Source organism: Sus scrofa, chromosome X (genome assembly GCF_054392235.1).
Source record: "Sus scrofa isolate SSC_HxYL_T2T_F1_AM1 chromosome X, Sscrofa_HxYL_maternal_Yorkshire_Landrace_v2.0, whole genome shotgun sequence".
Lineage (NCBI taxonomy): Eukaryota > Metazoa > Chordata > Mammalia > Artiodactyla > Suidae > Sus > Sus scrofa.
Window position 1 is genome coordinate 64,252,931 of NC_139401.1, and position 16,220 is coordinate 64,269,150.

General features: G+C 35.2%; 1 protein-coding gene across 13 annotated transcripts in view; it reads right to left on the reverse strand.

Moving 5' to 3' along the window:
* The window catches only part of OPHN1 (oligophrenin 1), a 631,870-nt gene that overhangs the window by 262,155 nt on the left and 353,495 nt on the right, over positions 1 to 16,220 (reverse strand). The window contains exon 16 of one of the 13 annotated variants that reach the window (XM_085007360.1): positions 2,758 to 4,793. The exons of the other annotated variants lie outside the window; for them this stretch is intronic. Within the exon in view, the coding sequence (XP_084863486.1) occupies positions 4,549 to 4,793 (245 nt within the window). The 3' untranslated portion in view covers positions 2,758 to 4,548. Of the gene's footprint in view, positions 1 to 2,757; positions 4,794 to 16,220 lie in introns of those variants that run through there. 13 annotated transcript variants of the gene reach the window in all.

Genomic DNA, 16,220 nt, shown 5'->3' on the forward strand with positions numbered 1-16,220 from the left:
GTCCTAGCCACAGCAATTAGACAAACAAAAGAAATAAAAGGCATCCATATAGGAAGAGAAGAGATCAAAATGTCACTGTATGCAGATGACATGATAGTATACATAGAAAACCCTAAGGACTCAACCCCCAAACTCCTTGAACTGATTAATAAATTCATCAAAGTAGCAGGATATAAGATTAACATTCAGAAGTAAGTTGCATTTCTGTATACCAGCAATGAAATATTAGAAAAGGAATACAAAATGATTATATATTTTAAAATTGCACCACACAAAATCAAATACCTCGGAATACACCTGACCAAGGAGGTAAAGGACCTATATGCCGAGAACTATAAAATTTTAGTCAAAGAAATCAAAGAAGATGTAAAGAAATGGAAAGATATTCCATGTTCCTGGATTGGAAAAATTAGTATTGTAAAAATGGCCATACTCCCCAAAGCAATCTACAGATTCAATGCAATCCCTGGCAAATTACCCAGGACATTTTTCACAGAACTAGAACAAACAATCCAAAAATTCTATGGAACCACAAAAGACCCAGAATCGCCAAAGCAATCCTGAGAAACAAAAACCAAGCAGGAGGCATAACTCTCCCAGACTTCAAGAAATATTACAAAGCCACAGTCATCACAACAGTGCACTACTGGTACCAAAACAGACAGACAGACCAATGGAACAGAATAGAGAATCCGGAAATAAACCCTGACACCTATGGTCAATTAATCTTTGACAAGGGAGGCAAGAACATAAAATGGGAAAAAGAAAGCCTATTCAGCAAGCATTGCTGGGAAACCTGGACAGCTGCATGCAAAGCAATGAAACTAGAACACACCCTCACACCATGCACAAAAATAAACTCCAAATGGCTGAAAGACGTAAATATATGACAGGACACCATCCAACTCCTAGAAGAGAACATAGGCAAAACACTCTCTGACATCAACATCCTGACTATTTTCTCAGGTCAGTCTCCCAAAGCAATAGAAATAACAGCAAAAATAAGCCCATGGGACCTAATCAAATGGACAAGCTTTGGCACAGCAAAGGAAACCAACAAGAAAACAAAAAGACAACTTTCAGAATGGGAGAAAATAGTTTCAAATGATGCAACCGACAAGGGCTTAATCTCTAGGATATACAAGCAACTTATACAACTCAACAGCAAAAAAGCCAATCAATCAATGGAAAAATGGGCAAAAGACCTGAATAGACTGTTCTGCAAGGAAGATATACAGGTGGCCAGCAAACACTTGAAAAAGTGCTCAACATCGCTGATTATAAGAGAAATGTAAATCAAAACTACCATGAGATACCACCTCACACCAGTCAGAATGGCCATCATGAATAAGTCCACAAATAACAAGTGCTGGAGGGGCTGCGGAGAAAAGGGAACCCTCCTGCACTGCTGGTGGGAATGTAAACTGGTATAGCCACTATGGAGAACAGTTTGGAGATACCTTAGAAATCTATCCATAGAACTTCCATACGACCCCACAATCCCACTCTTGGACATATATCCAGACAAGAGTTTCCTTGAAAAAGACACATGCACCCGCATGTTCATTGCAGTACTATTCACAATAACAAAGACATGGAAATAACCTAAATGTCCATCGACAGATGATTGTATTAGGAAGATGTGGTATATATACACAATGGAATACTACTCAGCCATAAAAAGGAATGACATAATGCCATTTGCAGCAACATGGATAGAACTAGAGATTCTCATACTGAGTGAAATGAGCCAGAAAGACAAAGACAAATACCATATGATATCACTTATAACTGGAATCTAATATCCAGCACAAATGAAAATCTCAGAAAAGAAAATCATAGACTTGGAGAAAAGACTTGTGGATGCCTGATGGGAGAGGGAGGGAGTGGGAGGGATCGGGAGCTTGGGCTTATCAGACACAACTTAGAATAGATTTACAAGGAGATCCTGCTGAGTAGCATTGAGAACTTTGTCTAGATACTCATGTCGTGACAGAACAAAGGGTGGGGAAAAAATGTAATTGTAATGTATACATGTAAGGATAACTTGATCCCCTTGCTGTACAGTGGGAAAATAATAAATAAAAATAAAAAAAAGAAGGAGTTCCCATCATGGCTCAGTGGTTAACCAATCCGACTAGGAACCATGAGGTTGAGCGTTTGATCCCTGGCCTTGCTCAGTGTGTTAAGGATCTGGCATTGCAGTGAGCTCTGATGTAGGTCACAGATGCAGCTCAGATCCCTGCATTGCTGTGGCTCTGGCATAGGCCAGCAGCTACAGCTGCAATTAGACCCCTAGCATGGGAACCTCCATATGCTGCAGGTGTTGCCCTACACAAGGCAAAAGTACAAAAAAAAAAAAAGTCTCTGATTTGGGCAGAGACTTAAAAAAACTCATACAAAGAAGAGATTATGGTTACCACAGAAGTGAGTTGAAGATGGGTGAAATGGGTGAAAAGTGAAACTGTACAGTGGTCACAGGTAATAGATACATGGTAGTGATTACTCTGTAGTATATACTGATATTTAAGTATAGCATGTCTTAAATTTACAGAATTAAAAATAAAGTAAAATAAACCCTTCTTCCATTTACCTGATATTTACTGCATACGTTTTCCATGTAAATTGTGTTCAATCCCCCCAACATCCCTATGAGGAGAGTATGACTTTTATTCCCATTTTATGGATGGAAATCAGGTTCAGAGATGTTACATAATGTTCCCAAGGTCAAACAGTGAGACAAGCCAGGCAAAAGCATTCACTGTATAATAGAATTCATTGAGGAGTGCCATATTCAGTGTCTGACAGACATTAAGGACTGGGGTTACTTTTAATTGAAAGAGAATTATATACATAAATCTTATCAGTAATACATTAACTGTAAATAAATTGAATACAAAAGACAAAATCTGACACAATGAAGTACAAAAAGACATCACCTAATGATATGCTGTGTACAAAAGACACACTTTAGACACATATGCTCAAACAGATTAAAAGGAAAAGGATGGGGAAAATATCATGTAAACAGCAAACAGAGAGAGCTATAATGGTTTTAATAACATCAGATGAAACAGACCTTAAAACAAAAATTGTCACTAGACTCAAAGAAGCACATTTTAAAGTGACGATTATATCAATTTAACAGAAAGATAAAACAGTTATAAACAGAAGTGCATCTGAGCACAGAGCCTCAAAATACACAAAACATTTAAACATTCATGACTGATGAATACAGTGAAGCAGACATTCTAATAATTATAATTAGAAACTTTAATGCTATACTCTCAATAATTAGTGGATTAACTAGGCAGAAAATCAATGAGGATATAGAAGCTTGAACAAAGCTATCAACCAACTTGACCTAACAGACATTTATGGAAAAACTGGCCAAATCACAGTAGATTACCTATTCTTTTCAATAGCACATGTAATATTTTCCAGGATGGACCATATACTAGGCCATAAAACCTATATTGATAAGTTTAATGAAACTTAAATCATACAAAGTATATTATATGACAACAAAGTAACACTGCAAAAAAAGATAGAAATTTAGGAAATCCACCAATATTTGGCAATTAAATACTACATTCCTAAGTAACTTGTGGGTCAAAAAAATAATGAAAAGACTTTTATCTCAATGAAAACAAAATATAACATATCATCATTTATGAATGCTGTTAAATGGGTGCTTAGAGAGATATTTATAACCTTGAATGCTCACATTAAAAAATAGTAAAAATCGGAGTTCCCATCATGGCACAGTGGTTAATGAATCTGACTAGGAACGATGAGGTTGCAGGCTCGATCCCTGGCCTTGCTCAGTGGGTTAAGGATCAGGCGTTGCTGTGAGCTGTGGTGTAAGTTGCAGATGCGGCTCGTATCCTGTGTTGCTCTGGCTCTGGAGTAGACCAGGGCTGCTGCTCCAATTAGGCCTCTAGCCTGGGAACCTCCATATGCCACGGGAGTGGCCCTAGAAAAGGCAGGAAGACAAAAAAAAAAAAAGTAAAAATCTCAAATTATTACTCTAAGCACTCATCTTAGAAACCTGGAAAAAAAAGAATATGAAATCAAAGTGAATCATGCCAAGGCAAGAAAATAATAAAAATTGAACATAAAGAAATAGAAAAAGCATAACAATTATAGAGAAAATTCATGAAACTCAAAGTATACTCTTAAAAAGGTCAATAAATACGTAGCTAGATTATATAAGAAACAAAGAGAAAAGACATATCAGAAAAATAAGGAACGGAAAGAAGACAATGCCACTGACCCCTAAGAAGCTAAAAAGATTATAAAATTTAATTAGCAATTCAAAAATCTGCCACAAAAAATGCCCAGGCCCAGATGGTTTTACTGGTGAATTTTATCAAATATAGAGAATTAATGCCAATACTTGAAATGTTATTCCAGAATATAGAGGAGGATAGAACATGTCTCAACTCATTCTATAATGATGATATCATAGCAAATCCAGAAAAAAAGATATCAGAAGAAAGAAAAACTATATACTAATATATTTTATAACCATATATGCAACTATCTTCAGCAAAATATTAAGAAAAGAGGAGTTCCTGTTGTGGTGCAGTGGAAACAAATCCTACTAGTATCCATGAGGATGCATATTTGATCCCTGGCCTTGCTCAGTGTGTCCAGGGACCCGACGTTGCCATGAACTGTGGTGTAGGTTGTGGAGATGGCTGGATCTGGTATTGCTGTGGCTGTGGCCGGCAACTGTAGCTCTGATTCAAGACCTAGCCTGGGAACTTCCATATGCCATGAATGTGGTCCTAAAAAGAAAAAAAAAAAAACAGAAAATAAATTCAAAACATATTTTAAATGAGTATGCATTGTGACCAAGTGGATTTATCCTAGGAATGCAAGATTTGTTTAACATTCGAAAACTGATTAATGTAATAAGCCACATTCATAGAATAAAAAACAAATATATATATATATATATATGATCCTCTTTGCATTTGACAAAACCCAACATCTATTTATAATAAAAGCTCTTAACAAGCTTAGATTAGAAGGGAAATTTCTCAAACTAATAAAGGACTCAATGGTGAAAGACTGAATGCTTTCATCCTCAGACTGGGAACAAGATGATATCTACTCTTGCCTCTTCTATTTACCATGGTATAGGAGGTTCTAGGCAGCATAATCCAGCAAGAAATATAAATAAAAGTCATCTAAATTGGAAAGGAAGAAGAAAAAAACATTTTTTAACCAATCACATTGTCCTTTATACATACAAGAAAATCCCAAGAAATCTACACGTATAAAAACTATTAGAACCAGATCAACAATTGTAGTAGTGTAACATCCCCTGGAAGAGCTCAAGGTGGAAATCAGGAGTGAGGCACTCTATGCTCTGGGGAAAACTGGCAGAATAGGTCTTCAGACAGTTAAACATTTTCAGAAGAATATTTTATTTATTATGAGCCCAATTCTTGTATCTCCTTATATCTAGAAAAACACTAAGATCATTAACAGTAATATCTGCCTTGGTGATTAAGGAAAATACTATTAGAAGTCAATTGAGGAGCTATGGTCTAGACGTCCAAAGTAATGCTAGGTGGCATTGTGAAGCTGATTTTGGACAAGTCCTTGTACTGTTGAGAACTTGAATTTTCTGGGCTGTATCAGACTTAGGATGGCACCAGCTGTTCTTAAAGCAAGGTATGCTGGCAGTTAGTAGCTGCAACCTATGGCTTCAATGTATACTTGTAACTACTAAATTTTTAGAAAATGAAATTGCTTTAGATCAAACATTAGCAAAAAAAAAAAAGAATTTTGTAATGGCCAATAGCTCCTGTGTGTGTATGTCAATACCCCATCTGATGTTGAAAACCTACTTAGATAGAAATAGACAACTAGCTACCTGGCTACAAAAAGTCTCCCCAAAGTTCAAGTTCTAGGCTGGGTTTCAGGCATATTTTCCTAAATTCCTCAGGGAATGTGACCTATTTTGTCAATTGAAGTTCCAGTTGTAATTCTACTTACTTCCTTTTTTTTTTTAGAGCTGCACCTGCAGTATATGGAGGTTCTAAGGCTAGGAGTTGAGTAAGAGCTGTTGCTGCTGGCCTATACTGAGCCTTATCTGTAACCCACACCACGTCTCATGGCCATGGCAACAACACTGTATTCTTAACCCACTGAGTGAGGCCAGGGATCAAACCTGTGGCCTCATGGATGCTAGTCAGATTCGTTTCTGCTGAGCCATCAGAACTCATCACTCCTACTTCTAACTCCATCACTCCTACTTCTAACTCAGTCTTGTTGCACCAGATTGATCAAAGGATTGAGATCTTAATCATATAAGACTTGGATCTAGGACTTGGAACTCAGGAATATTTCTCATTCGGGGTCAATTTCCCGAATTGAGGCAGGACTCTGACCCACTTTACCAGGAAGTAGCCAGAGCAGTCATTGCCCTGTTCCCTGGAAGACTTGGAGAAAGAAGTGGGGAGTTAAAAACTAAGTCCCCGTAAAAACGAGTTCCTTTGCTAAGTTTATGATTAACATTTATACCCAAAATATTCTGTTTCTTGCTCAACAAGTGCTCTCCTCAAGATTGAGAAGTATCAAAGAAAAGGGGGGAATGTAACTGAGCTAGTGCCCTGTGAGGCTCCTAGGAACACAAGCCTTTCTGTGTCCTCCATTGCTTGTTTTTAGGGAATAAGCCTCAGCCTCCATAACCCTTCCTGAGTTCCAAAGGGCAGTTGCTAATCAGGGAAAGGAGGGGATGCAGAGGCTAGGGAGGAGCAGTACTGCCTTGGGGCAGGGTCCCGGTTCCTCCTCAAGGAATATACATAACAATATCCTTGAGCCCTTCTGTAGAACTAAAACCCCCAACAAATCGAAGAACTACTAGATGAAGCATTATTCATTCCAGGAAGGAGGATCACCAGAACCAGCCCTGGGGACACTAAACACCAGCTTTGAAAGATAAAACAAGCTTGCTTCCATCCTGATCTTTATCTCTAGCCCTAAACCTTACAACCTTACTCCATACCCTGAACTATAAAAGCACCTCCTAACCCACAGTCTTTAAGGCATTAGTCTGTTGTGGCCCCCCCTTGCCTGGCAAAGCAATAAAGCTATCTTTTTCTCCTCCCCCCCAAAAAAAAACTATTAGAGCTAATATATAAGTTCAGGCCAAGGTTGCAGGAAATAAGATCAATGTCTAAAAACTAATTGTACTTCTATATATGAATAATGAACAATATGAAAATAAAATTAACAATGCAATTTGATTTACAATAGCATCAAAAAGAATGACATAGAAACAAATTTAACAAAAGGAGTGCAAGAGGTAAACAATGAAAATTACAAAACTTTGTTAAAAGAAATTAGTAAGATCTAAATAAATGGAAAGACATCCAATTTTCATGGATTGGAAGGCTGTTATGGACTGAAGGTTTGTATTCCCTGAAAATTCAAGTATTCAACTCTTACCTTCCAACATGGCAGTGTTAGTGAGGCAGAATAATAACTCAGGTGGTCAGTGTAGGAGCATGGGCTTCAATGAATTCTTTGACATTGATATCCATGGACATTTGTGGCTTAAGGGCTCCAGGGAGTAACATCCCCACAAGCCTTGTTTACTATAGGGAGTATACCTATACCCAGATAGACATTAATGTCTAACCCCCTGTGACTTAGTCTATGGGAAGAGAAGGACAAAGAAACCATGAGACTTACAGGACATTTCCACCTCTAAGACCCCTGTTGGACAAGGGCTGATATAGGTAATTGGGCAAGGCCAATGGGAGAAAACCATATTTCTGGACCCCACGTTGGTCACCCCCATTTTTAAGGGATAAAAACCCCTACAGGACAAGAGAGAGGAGGATTCTTCTTCCCCCTCCCAGCTGTACTGGGAGCTGTTTTGCTTTCCTATAATAAAGGCTTTGCTTGCCTGCTGCCTGTGTGTTCAAGAAGTTTATTCTTCGGCTCCATGAACAAGAACCCAGATTCCAGTAACACCTTTCCGGCATCATTAGGAGGTGGAGGCTTTGGAATGTATTTAGGTCATGAGAGTAGAGCTCTCAGGAATGGGATCAGCATCCTTATTAAAGAAATCCTAGAGAACACTCTCACATTTCACCATGTGAAGATATATTAGAAGACAGCTATCTATGAACCGGGAAGTGAGTCCCATCTACCAGCACCTTGGTCTTGGATTTCCCAGCCTCCAGAACTGTGAGAAAAAAAAGTTTGTTGTTTAAGTCAACCAGTATATAATATTTTCATTATAGGAGTCCAAACTATGACAGAAATTGGTAAGCAGTGTAGGGTGCTGCTGTAAACAAATATCTAATAATATGGAAGTGGCTTTGGAACTAGGTAATGGGCAGAAGCTGGAAGCATTTCTCAAAAATTTAAATATAAATTGACTAATTTACTATATGATGAAGCAATTCCTCTCCTAGTTATCTACCAAAAAGAAATGAAAATGTTCACACAAATACTTGGACACTAATATTCACAGCAGCCTCATTCATACTATTCAAAATCTAGAAACAATTCAAATGTTTATAAGCTTAAGAATGGAAAAATGTATTATATCCATGCAATAGAATACTGAATGCATAAGTACATCAGTAATGAATTTCAAAAATATTATGTTAAGTGAAAGAAACTATATGCCACAGACCACAAATTATATGATTCCATTTTTATGGAACATCTAGAAAAAGACAATTTACAAAGTCAGAAGGAAGTTTACTGGTTGCCTGGTGCTAAGGTTAGGAATGGGGATCAACTATAAATGTACCTGTGGTATCTTACTGGGGGATAAAAATGTTCTACAATTGATTTATGGTGTGGCTGCACCACTGGCTAAAAATCACTGAATTGTACACTTGAAATCAGTGACTTTTTAAATATGAAAAAAACCCTAGAGTTAATAAAAACTGAAAATATACACACTATGTGACCCAGAATTTGATACCCAGATAAATCTATAACAATATGCATGTGTATATTCACCTAAAGACATGTACAAGAATGTTCATTGTAGTGCTTTTTTATGAGAACCCCAAACTGGAAACAACCCTAATGTTTATCAACACGGAATGGATAAATATATGTTAATACCTTGAAATACTATACAACATTGAGAAGGAGCAAACTAAAACCACACACAATGAAAGAGATGAATTTCTCAAACTTAATGTTGAATGAAAGAAGACATGCACAATAGAGTATAAAATGTATGATTCTATTTACATAAAACAGTAATAAAGAAACTTAGTCTACACTGTTGGAAATCATAAATATAGTTAACCTCTGTTATGGGATTGTGACAAGAAGAAATCAGAAGGGGACTTCTGCATGAAAGTAGGGGTCTGTATCTTGATTTCATTACTAATTACACACGTTTGTTCACTTTGTAACAAATTCACTGAGATCTGTGCACTGTAGTACATGAATGAACATTTTTAAAGTGTTCATGTGCTGTACAGCAGGACCCCATTGCCCATCCATTCTAAATGTAACAGTCTGCATCTACCAACCCAAAACTCCCCATCAGTTCCCCTCTGTACCCCTTCGCCCCTGGCAAACACAAGAATATCCTCCATGTCCATAAGCTTTTCTGTTTTGTGGATAGGTCATTTGTGCCATATAATAGATCCCATATGGTATTTGTCTTTCTCTTTCTGACTTAGTATGAGAGCCTCTAGTTCCATCCATGTTGCTGAAAATGGAATTATTTTGTCCTTTTTATGGCTGAATAGTATTTCATTGTACATATGTACCTAAAAATGGGTGAATAAAAGCCCAAAGCCTATCATTGAATCATTGAAATCGCATTCTAACAAATGGCTGACTCTTTTTTTCTTATTAAAGACATATTTTAAACTACATAGCATATTATTTTCTTATGGTACTATCATTCAAATTGTTCTTGGATTCTGCCTTATGTTCTCAGAAGATTATTTTGGACTTACTCTAAAAATAGAAATTTACTATTAGGATAAGAAAAAATTAGTCCAGTCATGCTAGGCAGGAATGATTGATGCAAAAACTGAAGAAATTGTAAAATATTCAGAATTTTGTGAAAAAAATTAGAAAATTTGCACTGTATAGTGTAGAAATGAGCATTGTTATGAATGAAATTGTTTCAAAAATTAAAATGGAGAAAGAGTTTTAGGAACAAACTTTTACTGTAAACCTAATAATTATGTTACATAAGTACCTTAAAAAACTATCTTCTGAGTCACAAAGTATCATTTTGCAAGGCAGACAGTTATTTAAGTACATAATTAGTTATATATTTAATATATTTGGTTGGAAAAAATAAATTGTAGCATAACTAAAAAGAAATGTAACTATTTAAGCCAAAGTAGGGTTTTTCATTGATTTATTGATTTATTGGTTTTCATTCAAACAATAATTACTGAGCCCTTGCTGTGGGTCAGTCACAATTTAGCTGCTTGAGACACAAATGTGAAAGTTCCCTGCACTCCTACCCTTCTGCTGCTGACTCTGCTGCCTCTGCTGATGAACATCTTCGTGTGTTCATCAGATCTCAAGGCTGGAAAAATGTCCCCCTAACTAGCTTTTCTAGCACTCAAAGGAGTCTGTGACTCCAGGATGTCATTTCATTTTATTTCTTGGCCTTCTCATCTATAAAATCAAGAATTACACCTCCCCTGAAATTATGATAAATAAATCAAAACAGCTAACATGGAAAATATAATTAAACTCAAAAGCAGTGCAACATCTAATCTGGCGGGCATGCATCTTGGAATGTTCTTGAAGAGCCCAAATACTTAATAACCAAGGTAATTAATGGTCAGGCATGAGTGGGAGGGACAGAAGTGTTAAGAAATAACTTGGCAATCTTTTCCATTTTGTACAGAGAAGTTATTGCAGAGGTCAAGCAAAGAAATGTTAACCCATACCTAGTGAGATATTTAATTTTATTTATTTTTGTTTAATACTAAGCCTATCAGTAATGAGAAAAATAATACAAAATTAACTTATATATTGTTATCTGTCCATCTGAAGGAAACACTACAACAAAAATTTTAACTTGGAAATATAACATTATTTTTAATGCTCTCCGATGAACAAAGATGCCATTCTAACCCTTTAAAATACCATAACTGATCATTTCCTCAAAAAACATTTACACAGTTTTAGCCTTTTAGCATGAAACTATTCTTTGGGATGAGCAAAAAGCCTTAATGGGTGGTCTAAGACAAAAAAAATTATGTATACAAAATACAGAAGACAAAATGAAAAATTAAGAATCATATAACTTAGTGTGCTATTCTACCAAGAAACGAAAAAGTGTGATAAATATTTTTGGAGGGAAAAGCTCTACATAAATATACTTTCATATAGTATAGTTTAACTGTGATTGTTTAGGACTGCTCTTACAGGCTAAATATTTATATCAATTATAAAAAATCAGTTATTTTGAAAAGAGCACACACTCTCCTATATAGACTTTTATACCCATGGGAAAAAATTATAAAAAAAAGTATCACTTCCCCAGTGAAATCTCACTTTTATCATATTCTAAATGTCCACATATATTTGGATCTGCTTTTGAACTCACTATACCATTCTGTCATTCTGACTGTCTAATCACGCATCAATTTCAAGTTGCTTTTGTCAATCTTAGCCTTCCAAACATGATACTCTCTGGTAAGAGTCTTCTATTCCAATTATTTCGTGGCTCTTCTCATAAGTTGATTAATATAAATAAACGTTAGAAGCAGAATTGTTTAGTTCCAAAATAATTTCCAATTGTCTTTCCATGGGGACTGTGTTATATTCGTATATTAAGCAACTGAAATCTTTACTGAACTAAGTATTTCTATTCAAAAAGAAGATCTGTATTTCTATGTATTCAAGCCTTCCATCTAGGACCCTTTCAGCATTCCAAAATTCTCTCCAAGTTGATCTTAAACATTTTTTGATGTTTACTTCTAGGTATTTTATATATTTGTTTACTTTCATAAAAGGAATATTTTCTTCCACTTTATTTTTGTATATATATGAAACAAATGTCTGCACAATAAATTTGTAAGCAGCCACCTCACTGCATTTGGTAAGAAAAAGTTCAAGTGATATTCTCGATTTTTCTAGCTATACAATAATATTGTCTATAATATATAGCTACAGCCCCTGCTTGATAACTGTTATGCTTCTACATCATTTCTCTTGTGTTTCGACTAGTATTTATAGAATGTTATTCTTTAATAGCATTAATATGTACATACATGCCCAATTTTAAAACAGTGCTGAGATTATATAGCATTTATTTTGTAACCTAATTTTTCTAAAAAGTTTATGTGCACAGTGAAAGATACTTAGAATAAGATCACTATATATTAAAGTAATTATTTCTGTGGAGTAGGAGGTAAAGTGAGTTGTTATTGTCTTCTATGTATATTTTTTAATGCTTAAAAATATTTAAGAATAGATATTCTATGCGCATAAATCATTATTTTTAAAAAAATATTAAAGTTCTAAAAGGATATTCAGCAGAAAAAATGTTATAATATGATCATTTAATGGTAAAAAAATTTCAATAAAATTTTTAAAAATGTTCTTTCAACTTATGTGCATTATTTTTAATGGCTATTAAGCTGTAAGGACATGTATATTTACTTATTTTTTAAAGTATAGTTGATTTACGTTTCTTCAATTTCTGTTGTACAGAAGTAACCCCATCACACACAGTTACCTGTGCTGAACAGTAGGGCCCCACTGCCCATCCATTCCAAATGAAACATTTTGCTTCCAAAAAATCCAAACTGCCCTTCTCTGCCCATCACTCCCCCCACCCTCCTGGGAATCACAAGTCTGCTCTCCTTTACCATGATCTGGTTCAGATTTGCAGATAGGATCATGTGTGCCATGTTTTAGATTCCTTGAATAACTGTTACCATATGGTATTTGTCTTTTTCTTTCTGGCTTACTTCACTTAGTATGAGAATCTCTAGTTCCATGCATGTTGTTGCAAATGGCATTAGCTTTTTTTTTTTAATGCCTGAGTAGTAGTCCATTGTGTATATGTACATCTTCTTAATCCATTTATCTGTCAAGGGACATTTAGGTTGTTTCCATGACTTGGCTATATTGAATAGTGCTGCAATGAACATAGGAATATATATATCTTCTCAGTGATAATTTTGTCTGGATATATACCCAGTAGTTGGACTGCTGGATTATACAGTAGTTCTATATTTAGTTTTCTGAAGAACCTCCATATTGTTTTCAACAGTGGATGTACCAATTCATATTCCCACCAACAGTGAAGGAGGATACCCTTTTCTCCACAATCTCTCCAGCAATTATTTGTTGACTTGTTAATGATGCCCACTCTGACAGGTGTGAGGTGGTAGCTCATTGTAGTTTTGATTGCCATTTCTCTAATAATTAGTGATGTTAAGCATTTTTTCATGTGCCTGTTGGCCAACTATATGTCCTCTTTGGAGAACTGTCTATTTAGATCTGCCCATTTTTCAATTGGGTAGTTAAGTTTTTTTGTTGTTGAGTCATATGAGTTCATATATTTTGGATATTAGGTCCTGTCTATTGCATAGTTTGCAGAGATTTTCTCCCATTCTGTGGGTTGTCTTTTCATTTTTATAATGGTTTTATTTGCTGTTCAAAAGCTTTTGAGTTTAATTAGGTCCCATTGGTTTATTTGTGTCTTTATTTTCATTATTCTAGGAGGTAGATCAAACAAGATGCTGCTGTGATTTATGTCAAAGAGCATTCCGCCTATGTTTCCCTCTAAAAGTTTTATAGCATCTGGACCTATATTTAGGTATTTAATCCATTTTTAGTTTATTTTTTGTGTATAGTGTTAGAGAGTTTTCTATTTTCATTCTTTTACATGTATTTTTCCAGTTATACCAGCACCATCTATTGAAGAGACAATCTTTATTCCAACCTATGTTCTTGCCTCCTTTGTCATAGATTAGTTGACTATAGGTGCTTGGCTTTATTTCTTGGCTTTTTATCCTGTTCCATTGATCCATATTTCTATTTTTGTGCAGTACCATATGGTTTTGATAACTGCAGTGTTGTAGTGTTGTCTAGAATCAGGAAGCTTGATTCCTCCACTCTTGTCTTTATTTTTTGATATTGTTTTGACTATTTGGGGTCTCTTGTGTTTCCAGACAAATTTAAAAATATTCTGTTCTAGTTCTGTAAAGAATGTTTTGGTAATTTGATAGGGATTGCATTGAACCTGGAGATTGCCTTGGGTAGGATATTCATTTTGACAATATTAATTCTTCCAATGAAAATGCATGGTATATCTTTCCATCAGTCTGTGTTGTTTTTGATTTTTTTCATCAGGATCTTATAGTTTTCAGAGTATTGATCATTTGTATTTTTAAGTAGGTTTATTCCTAGGTATTTTATTCTTTTTTGATGTAATGGAAAATTGGGTGGTTTCTATGATTTCTCTTTCTTATCTTTAATTGTTAGTATATAAAAATGCAATTGATTTCTGTGTATTAATTTTGTAGCCTGAAACTTTGCCAAATTCATTGTTTTCTGGTGTGGTCTTTAGGGTTTTCCAGGTCTAGTATCATGTCATCTGCATGGTATGGTATAAATTCACAATTTCATGCTGTCTTTAGGGTTTTCTAGGTATAGTATCATGTCATCTGCAAACAGCGATAGTTTTATTTCTTTTACAATTTGAATGCTTTTTATTTCTTTTTCTTCTCTGATTGCCATGGCTAGGATTTCTAAAACTATGTTGAATAATATTGGTGAAAGTGGACATTCTTATTTCGTTCCTGATCTTAGTGGAAATGTCTTCAATTTTTCACCATTAAAAATGATGTTAGTTGTGGATTTTTTCATACATGGTTTTTATTATGTTGAGGTAGGTTCTGTCTATGCCTACTGTCTGGAGAGTTTCCATCAGAAGTGGGGGTTGATGTGGTGTATTACATTGATTCATTTGTGGATATTGAAGAATCATTGCATCCCTGGAGTAAATCTCACTTGACCATGGTATATGATCCCTTTAATAAAACATTTGGACTTGATTTGCTAGTATTTTGTTGAAAATTTTTGCCTCAACAAAATAAAATTGGACTTGATTTGCTAGTATTTTGTTGAGAATTTTTGCCTCTATGTTCATCAGTGATATTGGCCTGTAATTTCTTTTTTGTGGTATCCTTGTCTGGTTTTGGTATCAGGGTGATGGTAACCTCATAGAATGAGCTTGTCAGTGTTCCTTCCTCTGCTTTTTTTCAGAAGAACAGGTATTAACTCTTTTCTGAATGTGTGATAAAATTTCCCTGTGTAGCCATCAGGTCCTGGACGTTTGTTTTTTGGAAGGTTTTTAATCACATATACAATTTCAGTACTTGTGATTGGTCTGTTCAAATAGTCAGTTTCTTCCTGGTTCAGTCTTGGTAGGTTGTACCTTCATTAAGTATCTGTCCATTTCTTCTAGGTCATCCATTTTAATTGCATAGAGATGCTTATAGTAGTCTCTTATAATCCTTTGTATTTCTGTGGAGTCAGTTTTAATTATCCTTTTTCAAATCTAATTTTACAGATTTGAGCCCTCTTTTTATCAGTTTTGTTGATCTCTTCAAAGAACCAATGTTTGGTTTCATTGATCCCTATTGTTTTCTTTGTCTCTATTTAATTTATTTCTGCTCTGATCTTTATGATTACTTTCCTTCCGCTAATTTTGGGCTTTGTCTATTCTTACTTCGCTAGTTGTTTTAGGTGTAAGGTTAGACTGTTTATTTGAGTTTTTCTTCTTTCCTGAGATAAAACTGTATTGCTATAAACTTCCATCTCAGAAGTACTTTTGCTGTGCCCATTATATTTTGGGTGTTATATCTTCATTGTTATTTGTCTGTAAGTTTCTTCTGATTTCCTGTTGATTTCTTCAATGATACATTGGCTGTTCAGTAGCATATTGTTTTGCTGTCAGCAGTTTGTGTTTTTTGCTGTTTATTTCTAGTACTTGATTTCTAGTCTCATAGCACTGTGGTCAGAGAAAATTCATAGGATAATTTCAACTTTTTAAAATTTACCAAGGGTGGATCATTAGCACAAGATGTGATCTTTCCTGGAGAATGTTCCATGTATACTTTAGAAGAATGTATATTCTGCTGCTTAGGGGTGGAAAATTCTATCAATATCAGTTAAATCTATCCAGTCTAGGGTGTCCTTTAAGGCCCATGTTTCCTGTTGATTCT